Source organism: Epinephelus fuscoguttatus, linkage group LG1, assembly GCF_011397635.1.
Source record: "Epinephelus fuscoguttatus linkage group LG1, E.fuscoguttatus.final_Chr_v1".
NCBI lineage: Eukaryota > Metazoa > Chordata > Actinopteri > Perciformes > Serranidae > Epinephelus > Epinephelus fuscoguttatus.
The window spans coordinates 50,182,662-50,197,491 of NC_064752.1; the positions used below are offsets into that span (position 1 = coordinate 50,182,662).

The 14,830-nt window shown below is 43.9% G+C and overlaps 1 protein-coding gene across 3 annotated transcripts in view; it reads right to left on the bottom strand.

The window, feature by feature from the left end:
- cfap57 (cilia and flagella associated protein 57) overlaps positions 1 to 14,830 on the bottom strand; it is a 54,560-nt gene that overhangs the window by 37,141 nt on the left and 2,589 nt on the right. For 2 of the 3 annotated variants that reach the window (XM_049570012.1, XM_049570137.1), the window contains exons 4-5: positions 13,728 to 13,917; positions 13,496 to 13,648 (exon numbers count right to left, since the gene is read on the bottom strand). In XM_049570012.1, coding sequence (XP_049425969.1) covers positions 13,496 to 13,648; positions 13,728 to 13,917 — 343 coding nt within the window. The remainder of the gene's footprint in view (positions 1 to 13,495; positions 13,649 to 13,727; positions 13,918 to 14,830) is intronic. The other variant, XM_049570094.1, reaches the window with a different exon arrangement.

The window sequence follows — 14,830 nt, forward strand, 5'->3', positions numbered from 1 at the left end:
ATGGGTGAGAATTACAATTCTGTAATAACTGAGGAGGTCTGTTATTAAAGACCATAAACAAATGCTTTCTATATGCCAAAGCTTAGTGTATATCGGCTGCTAGAGGTGGGAGATATAGCCCCATAATAATATCACAATATTTCAGGGTATTTTTGGGATAATGATATTCTCAACGATATGACAAATTATTTAAAAATATATATACTATATATGGGGCATTCTACCGATTGTGTGGAATTTGCATGTTCTCCCCGTGTCAGCGTGGGTTCTCTCCGGGCACTCCGGCTTCCTCCCACAGTCCAAAGACATGCAGATTGGGGACTAGGTTAATTGATCACTCTAAATTGTCCGTAGGTGTGAATGGTTGTCTGTCTCTATGTGTCAGCCCTGCGATAGTCTGGCGACCTGTCCAGGGTGTACCCTGCCTCTCGCCCGATGTCAGCTGGGATAGGCTCCAGCCCCCCCGCAACCCTCAAGAGGATGAAGCGGTTAGAAGATGAATGAATGAATGAATTCAGACATAGATATTTACAAAGATTATGTTATGACCTATTTAAACCCAGGACATTAAATGAAAAAGTGATGAGCTAAATATATACAAAATCACCATTTACAGGGTACTTTCTATTGGGAAGTAGCTGTCCCAAACCCTGACCTCTAAAATTCAATTCATGTAAATAACACTTAAAACATTTTTCATATTTTTTTCAAAAGTGTAATTTAAAACATATTTGTGATTAGGTTTAAACAGAAGTTGAAAGATTTAGATGTATTGTGGGATTAATTTTTAAATAAAGAAACTATGCTGAAAAAATAGTGTTCCTTGTTTTCATGTCACTACCGAAACACCGAAAGAGTTTTAATGCACTGGTTGAGTCTGGATTTTAGCCACACCCCTGAATTTCTGAGAAGGGGGGTAGTACTGCACCCCCGTCCCAGATGGCTGCATGGTAAGTTGCTGACTCCCATCATTTTTTAAATAAATGTCTTCCAAAGTCTGAAAATCAGTGTGTAACTTTTAAAACTGTCACTGCCAAACACATGTTCTCTTCAATTATGTAAAAATTTGGGGGATTTATGCAAAATATTATGTTTTTCTGTGTGAACAACTCTTCAAACATGTGCTTGTTAGCCATGTGACTGCTAGCATTCTTTAGTTATCCTGAAAAATAGTTAGGAATGTCACTACCGAAACAGTCACTACCGAAACCTATGGTAAAGTTTCGGTAGTGACATGATCATTTTGGTAGTGACAAAATGGAATGGTCAGTAGTTAAACCCCATAATTTTGTAGTCCAAAGTCTTGCTCTGAAAGTCTCTGGTCTGCTCTGTTCTGCTCTGCTTTACTCTATTCTCCTCTTCTCTGCTCTGCTCTACTCTACCCTGGTCTACTCTACTCTGCTTTACTCTATACTCTACTCTTCTCTACTCTAATTTGCTTTATTCTATTCTGCTCTACTCTGCTCTTTTCTGCTATACTCTACTACACTCTGCTCTACTATACTCTACTTTGTTCTACTCTACTCTATTCTGCTCTACTCTGCTCTGTTCTGCTCTACTATACTATACTCTGCTCTACTATACTCTACTTTGCTCTACTCTGCGCTACTCTACTTTGCTCTACTCTACTATAATCTACTTTACTCTGATCTACTCTACTCTGCTCTATTCTACTCTGCTCTGCTCTACTCTATAATCTGCTCTACTCTGCTCTACACTATTCTGCTCTGCTATGCTCTTCTCTATTCTGCTCTGCTCTATTTTGCTCTACTCTGCTCTGCTTTGCTCTACTCTGCTCTACTCTACTATACTCTGCTCTACTATACTCTACTCTGCTCTACTCTACTATGCTCTGCTCTACTATACTTTGCTCTCCTCTACTATGATCTGCTCTACTCTATAATCTGCTCTACTCTACTCTACTCTACTGTGCTCTACTCTATTCTGCTCTGCTCTGCTCTGCTCTACTCTACTATGCTCTGCTTTACTCTATAATCTGGTCTATTCTGCTCTACTCTATTCTACTCTGCTCTACTCTACTATGCTCTGCTCTACTCTATAATCTGGTCTACTCTGCTCCACCCTGCTCTGCTCTGCTCTACTCTATTCTGCTCTGCTCTACTCTACTATACTTTGCTCTCCTCTACTATGATCTGCTCTACTCTATAATCTGCTCTACTCTGCTCTACTCTATTTTGCTCTGCTCTACTCTACTATATACTGCTCTACTCTACTATACTCTGCTCTACTCTACTCTCTCAAAAATTAAATTGTTTATTTGTTTATTTTACCAAAAAACATTTGTCTTTGTAATATTCCCACCATAAGGCATACATTTGAGGGAATATGATGCAACCTTAAAAACAGAATTACCGTCACTACCGAAACAGGACAGTCACTACTGAAACAGTGCAGTCACTACCGAAACACTGGGTGTTTTGTAAAAAATAAAGTACATTGAGTTATCAACTAAAGTATTATGATGCTAATCGGTTACATATGTTCTGTTTCATCAATTATTAACTCTGAAATCAATCTGATCAGCATTATGCATTTTACAAAGAAAGACTGCATTTAGATTTTGAAGAATTCTATAATTTGAACTTCAAAATTTGTTAAAATATTAATTGTTTTTAGATTCATTGTGAAAACTTTGAGTAAAAAATTGTAAAAATTTAAATCTTAAACAAGGGAAGGAACAAGCATAACAGGTTGATATATATTTTTTTGTATAATATAATACTATATGTTTTGGTAGGGACAAATTTTGGGAGAGGAAAAACATTCCAAAACAGTCTGAAAATACAATATAAATATATATGTATGTATTAGGGCTGACCCAAAAAATTCGAAGCTTCGTTCGACGGCACGGGATTCGATTGTGAAAAAAAATTTGAAGCTTCAGCACTTTTTTTTTCATTTTTTTGGGGGGAGGCCTTAAACGCAACACTAACCCCGTCAACGAGCCACGAGCGCACTCAGAGCACTCAGAGCCGCTCTGAGTCTGGTGTCAGAGACACTTCTAATGCTCTGAGTTACACATCTGTTTGATTGTGCTGCAGTGTGCGCCGAGGGTTTTAATTTAAGGTGCTCACAGACTCAGGTGCACTATAAGCGGAACGGACTCCGCGAGGAATGTCCGCAGTCATTCGGACTTCCATAGTTGAGCTATTTTTCCTGTAAAAATGTCCATGAAACACTACATTACCCCCAATTCTTGCATGTTTCTGTCATGGCATGTGAAAAATACATGCTGAGCAGTCTTTTGAGTGACACTGGTGCGCGGAGCGGAGTCCACACGGTTGTAAAATCTGAGCTTTGTGTGCACAGGGCTTGGGGACGTCCACTTTTAGTCCGTGCGGACCTCCGCGGAGTCTTAGAGATTTAAGAAAACAGAATTGCAACAAAATAAGTGATATATATATATGTTATTTCACAACAGTAACTCAGAGTGAGATTCAGATCCTGAATACAATATTATTAGTACAAAAAATCAACCCCAAATTACACATTTAAACAGCTCCCAAATACAAAAAAAATGTACCCTGGGATCTAAATATATAAATCAAAATCCTATATGACTGAGTTGTCTTTTTTCCACCTGCCACTTCTCCTCTAACCATCACGCTGTAACCTGTGACAGGCTGTTGTGCTACCATAACTACTGCACATTTACATATATATTTTTGTTGAGCTGTGAATGTCACATAGGTTTACATTACCAAAGGTTTTACCACTTGACAACACTGACTCCTGTGTGTGCATGGCGAGAGAGGAGAGGGATAGAAGCTGTGCTGCTGATGGTGGAGTTGCTGAATGAGTTCCCCTCTGCAGGGAGGGTAACTCGTGGTAACTCGCTAAAAGAGTCTGAGACATCCTGGGGCTGTTCATAAAACATTCAGGACTCACAGGCCTGATGAAGTCAGTTCATTCCACACTAGTGGCTTGATGTGCTGACGTACGGCGTTAAGCGTGTTGTGTCATTTCCGGTGTTTCTGTGATAGCGTCTCTGTGCTGCTCTAGCGAACTCTACCAGCTTGCTTTCTGTTTTTTCCTCACTTCAGTTGCTTAACATCTACTTCAAGTCTTTACCCACACTAGTTCTGTTTAAGCACTTATAGCTCTCCTCTTTTTTTTTTTACGACTTTCTTGCTAATCTTAGCTGTTGTTTGCATGTTATTAGCTTTGATAGCTACATTAGCTTAACAGTTAGCGATGGCTTCTCCTTCTGCTCTTTCTTGCTTGGTGTGCCAGATGTTTAGCTATGCCTCTGCCTCCTTTAGCAACAGTGGTAATTGGCTCAGTGAATTGGAAGCGTGGCTCCGCACCATGGAAAATCATTCAGTAGCTGCGCTACGTAGCCAGCCCCCTGTAGCCGGTGTGGAGCCACACAGCATAGCCTCTGCTAGCGGTCCCCCAGTAACCCCCGTGCAGCCGGGAGGCTGGGTAACTGTCCGTGAGAAGCGTAGTTCCAAGCCGAAGCCCACGGTTCACCACCAGCCTGTTCATCTTTCTAACCGTTTTTCCCCACTCAGCTACACACCCACTGAGGAGAGAACTCTCGTTATTGGCAGCTCTAGTTTGAGAAACGTTAAGTTAGCAACACCAGGGGCCATAGTCAAATGTATCCCTGGGGCCAGAGCGGGCGACATTGAGTCAAATTTAAAACTGCTGGCTAAGGCTAAATGTAGATTTAATAAGATCATTATTCACGTCGGCAGCCATGACACCCGGTTACACCAATCGGAGGTCACTAAAATTAATGTTGCCTCACTGTGTGAATATGCTAAAACTATGTCAGACTCCGTAGTTTTCTCTGGACCCCTCCTAAATCTGACCACTGATGATATGTTTAGTGCATGTCATCATTTAATTACTGGCTGTCTAGGTGGTGTCCAGCAAACAATGTGGGTTTCGTTAATCATTGGCAAACTTTCTGGGGAAAACCTGGTCTGATTAGGAGAGACAGCATTCATCCCACTTTGGATGGAGCTGCTCTCATATCTAGGAACCTGGCCAAGTTTATTAGTAATTCAAAACCCTGACAACCCAGAGTTGAGACCAGGACTCAAGAGTCGAAGTCGTACGCTTCTCTGAGCTTCTAGTGCAGTTACCCACCCATAGTTATATACAAACGGTGTCTGTCCCCCGACCACCTAAATTATCTAAATCTAAAATTAAACATAGAGGAGTTGTGCATAACAACCTAATAAAAATAAAAACCTCTCCTGTAACAGAAACACAAAACAGGAGAATTAATTGCAGACTGTTAAATATCAGGTCTCTAACATCTAAAGCAGTGTTAGTAAACAAATTAATATCAGATAATCATATTGATTTACTCAGCCTCATTGAAACCTGGCTGTGTCAAGATGAATATGTCAGTCTAAATGAATCCACTCCTCCCAGTCATAATAATACCCACATTCCTCGTGGCAGTGGCTGAGGAGGGGGAGTTGCAGCCATTTTTAACTCTAGTCTGTTAATCAGCCCTAAACCTAAACTAGGTGTAAGCACAGGTGAGACCACCTGCAAGGCATTTCTGCCTGTCACACTTCCGCCAGTACCTTTGGTCCGGCTGCAGGGTCGTCAGCTGGGAGCCACCTTTCGTTGATGTTTCGTTCCTTTAATCCCGGAACATCTCCAGGTGGTGGAGCAGCGGCAGGGACGTCTCCCTGCCACCCCCTGCAGCCAGCCCTAGGATCCGTCTCTCCCCCAAGCCTTATCTTTTCTGCGGAGCCAGAGCCAGAAGCTCCCTTGCTCTGCTTCCTCTGCCAGGTCTTTCAGAAGCCTCTCCAGTTTGGCGCCTCTGATGCCAAGGGTTTTAAGGAACCGCTGGGTGGAGGTTCCAGTGAAGCCTCTACAGCCAACTTCTACTCGGAAGGTGTGTGCTCCCCACCCAGCTTGTGTGCATTCAGCTGCAAGTTCTGCATACTTCTCCTTCTTCCGTTCGAAGGCAGCCTCCAGCCCATCCTCCCATGGGATGGTCAGGTCGGCCATAACAACCGTCTTTGTGATGGTGGACCATATCACAATGTCTGGCCGAAGGGAGGATGTGGTGATCTCCTGAGGAAACTTCAACTGGCGACCCAGGTCAGCTCTAAGGGCCCACTCCCCTCCAGGTGTCAGCAAGGACCTCTCTCTCACTGTGCTGCTGAGCGCCTCTCCTCCTTGTCTGACGAACTGGATGGGCAGGTGTGATGTTGATGGGCTGGCCCTGTTTACTTCGAGCCTGCATGCCTCGATGGCTTCTGCTAGCTTCTGCAGGACTCAGTCGTGGTGCCACCCGTAGTGCCCTTGGGTCAGTGCAGTCTTGCAGCCAGAGAGGATGTGCTGTAGGCTGGGGCTTTGCCATACCAGCGGTGCAGGTTTTGGGGGCTTGGGAGGGTGTCATATGTGGCTCTAATCAGGAAACTTAGCCTTGCTTGGGGCAACTTCCACAAATCAGACCACGTGATAGACCTGTCGGTGACAGCCTCCCGAGTTGTCCATCTCCCTTGTTGGGACTTGTAGCCCTCCTCTTCATCCCTCTTGACTTCCAAAATCACAAGCTGCTTCCTCTCCTCCCTTGAGGCTTTGGACCATGGCTTGGGTGGTGTTCGCCACCCAAACCCTGCTGTGCCATGCTGCACCAACCCCACAACCTCCTGGTGTTTCAGCTGTGTTATGGCCTGCTCTACTGCTTGTGACGTGTCCCATCTTCTTCCGGTATGGACCTGGGCCTTGGCATTCCGCACCACTGGGTCAGGTGAATCCTTTAATTCAAACAGCAGTCTCACCTTCTCCAGTTTGTAGCCCAGGCTGATGGTTTTCAACAGAAGCCTCAGGGTGTTTTTCCAGAATAGAGCGGAGTTTGACAGGCATCAGGGAAGGCCTAGCCACTAAAAGATGTAGTTATTTGCCTTAGCATCCATCTTCAGGACTGCTAAAGAGGGGATGGCACAAAGCTTTAGGGGCCACATGAGGCGATGAAATAGGGTGAACTGGTAGCACCAGACCTTGAGCTTGCCAGGTCATAGGTTCTGGTCAATCTTCTTTAGACCAGCAGTGAGCTGTGAAGTCATGGAGACAGCCATGTTTTTGTCCGACAGGTCAGCTGTGTATAGCCTTCCCAGGCTTTTCACCGGCTGTTCTGCTAAACGTGGAATCTCCTCGCTGTCCACTGAGAAGGAGATGTCATCTCTCCTGGCTCCTTTGCGGATTGAGACACTGCAAGACTTTGATGGCTTGATCTTCATCCTGGCCCGTGTCAACAGTTCCTCAAACCTCTTCAGAAGCCTATTCGTGCATGCTGCAGTCTGGAGGAGCGTGGTGACATCATCCATGTAGCTTCAGATGGCTGGAAGTCGCTGACCTGATGGGGCTCTGACTCCTCTCACCATATGTCTTCCTCCGACTAGGATGACCTCAAAGGCTGCTGTAAAGAGAATTGGGGAGATAGAACAACCCATTGCTATTCCCTTCTGCAGTTGATACCACCCAGTTGTTGCTGTTGATGTAGAGTAGCAGACTTGGAGGTTGGTGAAGTAGTTGGTTATGAGGTCCTGGATGCATGGTGGGATGTTGAAGAAGCTGAGGGCATACCAGACGAGCTGGCACACCTGCCTTCTGACAGCTGGTATCTATGTACTTATTGGCTAGAAGGTAGTTGGATATGCGCCTTGCCATCACCGAGAAAAAGATTTTCCCTTCCACATTCAGAAGTGCAATGTCTCTGAATTGGTTGATGTTAAGGGAGTCTTTCTCTTTCGGTATGAAGGTGGTGACTGCCTTGCACCATGCTGGTGGAATGGATTTGGTTTTCCATACGACACTCATCATCTTCCACAAGAGCCTTAGGGTCATGGGGGAGCTCTTACAGACCTTGTAAGGTACTCCGTTTGGTCCGGCTGCAGAGGCCGCTCTTGCTCGTGAAACAACTTGGTTGATTTTGGACCATTTCGGGGGGGGTGGTATCGAACTGAGAACTGGCTCAGGTGGTACAGGGATGTAGCCTGGTGGACCGAGGGGACTTTCCCGGAGGTTGTCACTCGTCTGGGTTTTTATATGGTCCTCTAGCTCCTGCTCGGTGATGTGCAGCGTCCCGTTTTTCTTTTCCTTGAGCAAGCCGCATACCTGAACGGTTCACAGAAGAAACTTGATCGTGCTTTCTCCTTGTGGCTTCTGCGTCTCCTGATCCTCTCGGCTCTCCTCAGTAGTTTGGCTCGGATCTGGTCCCACAGGTTTTTCAGGTCCTCCTTTTTGTGGTCCTTGGCTCTTTTCCATGATTTCCTTAGGAGGCGGCGCTCTTACTAGCTGGTGAATTTCCCTCTCCTGTCTCCCTTTCTTCTTGGGAAGGCTCTTCCTCTGCCGCAGCTCTCCAAATCTTTCTCTGCCCTCCTCATAGATGATGTCACCCAAGATGTTCAGTTTGGTGATTGTGTTGCCTTTCAAGGCGCTCTGGAGGATTGTGTGCAAGCTCTGGTCGAAGCCTCTCCATTTGTCCTTTTCACAAGTTTTGGCCATTTTACCTTGGCTTTCCAGCAAGGTTTCATGGCTGGAGCTCTTGTGGGTTCCTTGCTTGTTGTTTCTCGGTGTCCGGGCTGCAGGATTTGTGGCGGTTGAAACATATCCTCTTGCAGGGGCTGGTCTAGCGTCATTCTCCCAGGTGCAATGGTGGGCTCTGTAGCACTGTGGTGCTCAACCAGGCTACAGTTCCTCCTTGTCTGACCCGCTGCTGCAGTGCAAGCTTGCGCCTGGGAGTTCCTGCCGCACTTTGCCTTCCTCTGATACTAGATTAGGAAAACCTCGCAGCCACTTTTATTTGTTATAGTGTACCGTGCTCCTGGCCTGTATTCTGAATTTGTTTCTGAATTCATTCATTCATTCATTCATTCATTCATTCATCTTCTAACCGCTTCATCCTCTGAGGGTCGCGGGGGGGCTGGAGCCTATCCCAGCTGACATTGGGCGAGAGGCAGGGTACACCCTGGACAGGTCGCCAGACTATCACAGGGCTGACACATAGAGACAAACAACCATTCACACTCACATTCACATTGACCACACCTACGGACAATTTAGAGTTATCAATTAACCTAGTCCCCAGTCTGCATGTCTTTGGACTGTGGGAGGAAGCCGGAGTGCCCGGAGAGAACCCACGCTGACACGGGGAGAACATGCAAACTCCCCACAGAAGGGCTCCCATGCCCGGGATCGAACCAGCAACCCTCTTGCTGTGAGGCGAGAGTGCTAACCACCACACCACCGTGCGGCCCCTGACTCTGAATTCTCTGAGTTTTTATCGAGTTTAGTTCTTAAATCAGATAAAGCTAATATTGTAGGCGATTTTAACATTCATGTTGACATTGATAATGATTGCCTGGCTACCGCGTTTATCTCATTATTAGACTCCACTGGCTTCAGTCAGGGTGTACATGAACCCACTCATTGTTTTAACCATACCCTCGATCTAATTCTGACGTATGGAATTGAAATTGATAACCTAACAGTCCTTCCACAGAATCCCTCGCTGTCAGATCATTATCTGATTACTTTTGATTTCTTTGTACTCGATTTCACACCACTCAGCAACTACTACTATACTAGATGTTTATCAGATAGTGCTGTCGCAAAATTTAAGGAAATGATTACTCTGTCGTTAAATTCAATACCAAGTCCTTTCCCGTACCGACTTTAACCTCTCCCGAATTGATCATTTTGTCGATAGCACCGTAGGCTCGCTGCGAACAACACTCGACTCTGTAGCTCCTCTTAAAAAGAAGTTAACAAAGCAAAGAAAGTCCGCTCCTTGGTATAACTCTCAAACCCGTAAGTTAAAACAAATATCACGAAAATTTGAAAGGAATTGGCGATGAACCAAACTGGAAGAATCTCGTTTAATCTGGGCAGACAGTCTCAGAACTTATAAGAGGGGCCTCTGCAATGCCAGAGCAAACTATTACTCAGCATTAATAGAAGAAAATAAGAACCCCAGGTTTCTTTTCAGCACTGTAGCCAGGCTGACTGAGAGTCAAAGCTCTATTGAGCCTTGTATTCCTTTAGCCCTTAGCAGTAATGATTTTATGAGCTTTTTTAATGACAAAATTCTAACTATTAGTGGCAAAATTCATGACCTCCTGTCCTCAGATAGTACCTATCTAACCTCAAACACAGCTGTAAGACTTAATATATATTTAGATTGCTTCTCCCCAATTTCTCTTCAAGAATTGACCGCAGTGATTTCTTCATCTAAATCATCAACATGTCTCTTAGACTCCATCCCAACTAGGCTACTTAAGGAGGTCTTACCTTTAGTTAACACTCATATATTAGATATGATCAATATATCCTTATTAACAGGCTATGTACCACAGTCTTTTAAGGTAGCTGTAATTAAACCTCTACTAAAAAAGCCCACCCTGGATCCAGAGGTGTTAGCCAACTATAGACCAATATCTAATCTTCCCTTTATGTCAAAGATCCTTGAGAAAGTAGTCGCAGACCAGCTGTGTGATTTTCTCCATGATAATAATCTATTTGAGGAATTTCAGTCAGGATTTAGAGTGCATCATAGCACTGAGACAGCACTAGTTAAAATTACAAATGACCTTCTGATTGCTTCAGACAAAGGACTCGTCTCTGTACTTGTTTTATTAGATCTTAGTCAGCGTTTGACACTACTGACCATCAAACTCTACTGCAGAGACTGGATCACTTAATTGGCCTAAAAGGTTCTGCACTAAGCTAATTTAAATCTTATTTATCTGATCGTTTTCAGTTTGTTGACGTTCATAATGAATCATCCTTACATACTAAAGTTTGTTTTGGAGTTCCGCAAGGTTCTGTGCTCGGACCAATCCTATTTACTCTATTATGCTTCCTTTAGGTAACATCATTAGAAATCACTCTATAAATTTCCATTGTTATGCGGATGATACACAGTTGTATTTATCGATGAAGCCAGAAGAAAGTAATCAATTAACTAAACTCCATAACTGCCTTAAAGACATAAAAACCTGGATGAGCACCAATTTCCTGATGTTAAATTCAGACAAAACTGAAGTTATTGTTCTTGGCCCCAAACAACTCAGAGACTCTTTATCTGATGACATAGTTTCTCTAGATGGCATTGCTCTGGCCTCTAGCACTAATATAAGAAACCTCAGAGTAACATTTGATCAAGATTTGTCTTTTAATTCTCATTAAAACAAACCTCATGGACTACATTTTTACATCTGCGTAATATTGCGAAACATAGGCCTATCCTGACCCGAAAAGATGCACAAAAATTGGTCCACGCTTTTGTTACCTCAAGGCTGGATTACTGTAACTCTTTATTATCAGGTAGCTCTAGTAAGTCCTTAAAAACTCTCCAGCTAATTCAGAATGCAGCAGCACGTGTACTAACAGGAACTAAGAAACGTGATCATATTTCTCCTGTTTTAGCTTCTCTGCACTGGCTCCCTGTAAAATCCAGAATTGAATTTAAAATCCTACTGTTAACTTATAAAGCTCTAAATGGTCAGGCTCCATCATATCTTAGAGAGCTCATAGTGCCATATTATCCCACCAGAACACTGCACTCTGAGAACGCAGGGTTACTCGTGGTCCCTAAAGTCTCCAAAAGTAGATCAGGAGCCAGAGCCTTCAGCTATCAGGCTCCTCTCCTGTGGAATCATCTTCCTGTTACGGTCCGGGAGGCAGACACCGTCTCCACATTTAAGACTTGACTTAAGGCTTTCCTCTTTGATAAAGCTTAGAGTTAGGGCTGGCTCAGGCTTGCCCTGTACCAGCCCCTAGTTAGGCTGACTTAGGCCTAGCCTGCTGGGGAACCTCCTATAATACACCAGGCACCTTCTCTCCTTCTCTCTCTGTCTCTCTCTTTCTGTCTCTCTCTCTCTCTCATGTCCTGTTACTGCATCTTGCTAACTCAGCCGTACTGCATGTCACTAACTCGGCTTCTTCTATGGAGCCTTTGTGCTCCACTGTCTCGCAGTTTAACTTATATCGCAGCAGTGCCTGGATAGTATGATGTGTGTGGTTGTGCTGCTGCCGTGGTCCAGCCTGATGCCTCCTGCTGCTGCTGTTATCATTAGTCATACTTCTACTGTTATTATACACATATGATTATTGTCACATATATATACTATAAGATATTAATATATACTTTCAACATATTGTACCACAATAGCCGGAATTATAATTATAATATTATTACTTTCATTAATGTTGTTGTAAGCTATTATCATTACCGTCTGTCCTGCATCTCTCTCTGTCTCTGTCTCTCTCTCTTTCTGTGTCATACGGATTACTGTTAATTCATTATGTTGATCTGTTCTGTACGACATCTATTGCACGTCTGTCCGTCCTGGAAGAGGGATCCCTCCTCAGTTGCTCTTCCTGAGGTTTCTACCATTTTTTTCCCCGTTAAAGGGTTTTTTGGGGGGAGTTTTTCCTTATCCGCTGCGAGGGTCCAAAGGACAGAGGGATGTCGTATGCTGTAAAGCCCTGTGAGGCAAATTGTGATTTGTGATATTGGGCTTTATAAATAAAATTGAAAATTGATTGATTGACTAGTGGCGCTTCTCCTCTTTTTGGAAACACTATAGAGTCAGAATCACGATATGAATTTTTGATATGATATTAAAATATATACTGGTATTATCGTAAATGAGATGATATGGCACACCCCTACTGGCCACCATCCAATTAAGCATACCCAAAAGCAAAGCCCTGCGCTGGGTGGGGTATCCGATGGGTACCTGACCTATATGTGTGTGTGTGTGTATATATTTGTGTGTGTGATTATACATAAGATGTTCATGATTATAAAGCCTTTTATTTTGAAAGTCAGTGACACAAGTGAAACTTGATCACGTCGTCACACTCGTGGTGGAAGGAGTATGCTAAAAATTTTTCCTAACCTGGCAGTGATTGAATGATTTTGCCATCCTGCCATTGAGCGCAGCCAGTGACAGAGAACCCAGCTTAAAGTGAGTAACTGTAGGCTGTGTATGTTTAATCACTGGTGCGGGTTGGTTCACAGGACTTCTATTAATGGGTGTGGGCATTCATTACCCCGACCTCCTCCCTAAATGGACTTTCTCACTCTTTATACTATCTGAGTTGCTTTGAGCTTCTAATAAAGACAGAGTTTACATTGGAGCAAGGTGAAAGCCTGGTGCGTCTCATAGAGACAGGTGACAAAGCGTCTGTATTTGATGACCTGGTAGTGAGCCCAGGCTGAATGTTCACATCAATCAATCAATCAATCAATTTTATTTATACATGAAAGTGTAATCTACCAGGAATGTGGGTTTGTACAAATTTCTTTGGCCAATACAGTGCCCTGTCAGATGACATCAGACTGCATGGTTAAAACATTTTTTTGCTGTACAACCACGTGTGTTTTGCTGGAGCCCTCTGCATTGTGGTCTCATTGAAATGAATGAGGAGGCTGCAGTGTGACTGTTGGCCATGGTGTCAGTGGTGGTGCTGGTAGAGGTGACTGTACCTTGTTGATCTCCACAGAGGACAGGCTGCAGCTGTACAGCTGTCCTCTGTCTGTGCTGATGGCCAGAGTCTCCTCTGCTGGACTGATGCATATGGTGTCAATCTCTTGGCATTCCACTGGGGTCAGCTCATTGCTGTATGGGTGTGATGGAATCTGACAGAAAATAACAAGTGTCACACTCTGAAACACACACAGAGTCTGCAGTGGTACTGTTATCTGCAGGAACATTTACCCGAATTTCCCTGCTTTTTCTATAACTGTCCTCCCCGTACTTTTCAAAAAGACAGATGGTGCTGGACCCCAAAGAGCACGCAAAGCCCTTGGAGTAGGACAGAATGGCTGTGATGCGAAGCACATTGGGACCTTCAGCCACATCAGTGTCTTTGATGTTCTTCATCTCCATTTGCCTGTGCAGTGAATTACTGAAATTTACAACATGAAGATACAGAAAAAAACAGACTGATCAGTAAAGGATGCTTCAAAACCACACCTATACGTTTGATTGAAAAAAGGCACTGATGGAACGTGGAGTATACTGCATCATCATTGCACCCACTGTTAATGCCCAGACTGTTTTACAAACTCATTGGCCACATGCAGTAAATGTGCAAGACAGGCCAAATGAGAGTTAAGTCCAACTTTGTTTTATAGAAATTGATAGATTAAGCTGTGTTTACTCTCAACAAATTAGGGTGGGGCAATATATGGCCTGGCCCTACAGCAGATTCTACCTAAACATCAACAACACGGACTGCACTTGTATAGTGCTCTTCTAGTCTATTGACCACTCAAAGCACTTTTTAAACTACAAGTCACATTCACCCATTCTCACACACTGGTGGCTGAGGCCACCATACACAATGCCATACTGCCACTCACACACTGATGGAACAGCCACTGTGAGCAACTTGGCGTTCAGTTACTTGCCCATGAATATTTTGACATGCCGACTGGAGAAGCTGGGGATGGAATTGCCGATCTTTCAATTAGTGGACAACCTGCTCTACCTCCTGAGCCACAGCTACCACTGATAGTCTAACTAACAAGCGAGGGTGGTGATTCAGATCATGACCCTGACTAAAGTCGGACATAATTTCATGGATCTGATTACTTTACAGTGGACTTTGTTCCACTGTTGCCCAAAACCAGTAAAAACAATAGTTTGCAAAAATGTAATACCGAGTTAAGTACCCAGTACATTTACATGCACAGTGGAGCTACAGTGAAAGCTTAAATAGGCCATTTAATCAGACTACTGTCCTTGTCGCAGTATACAAGCACGGGAGAGGAACCCATTAATTGACCAAAGTACGTTCGACTCCACTATGATAGGTG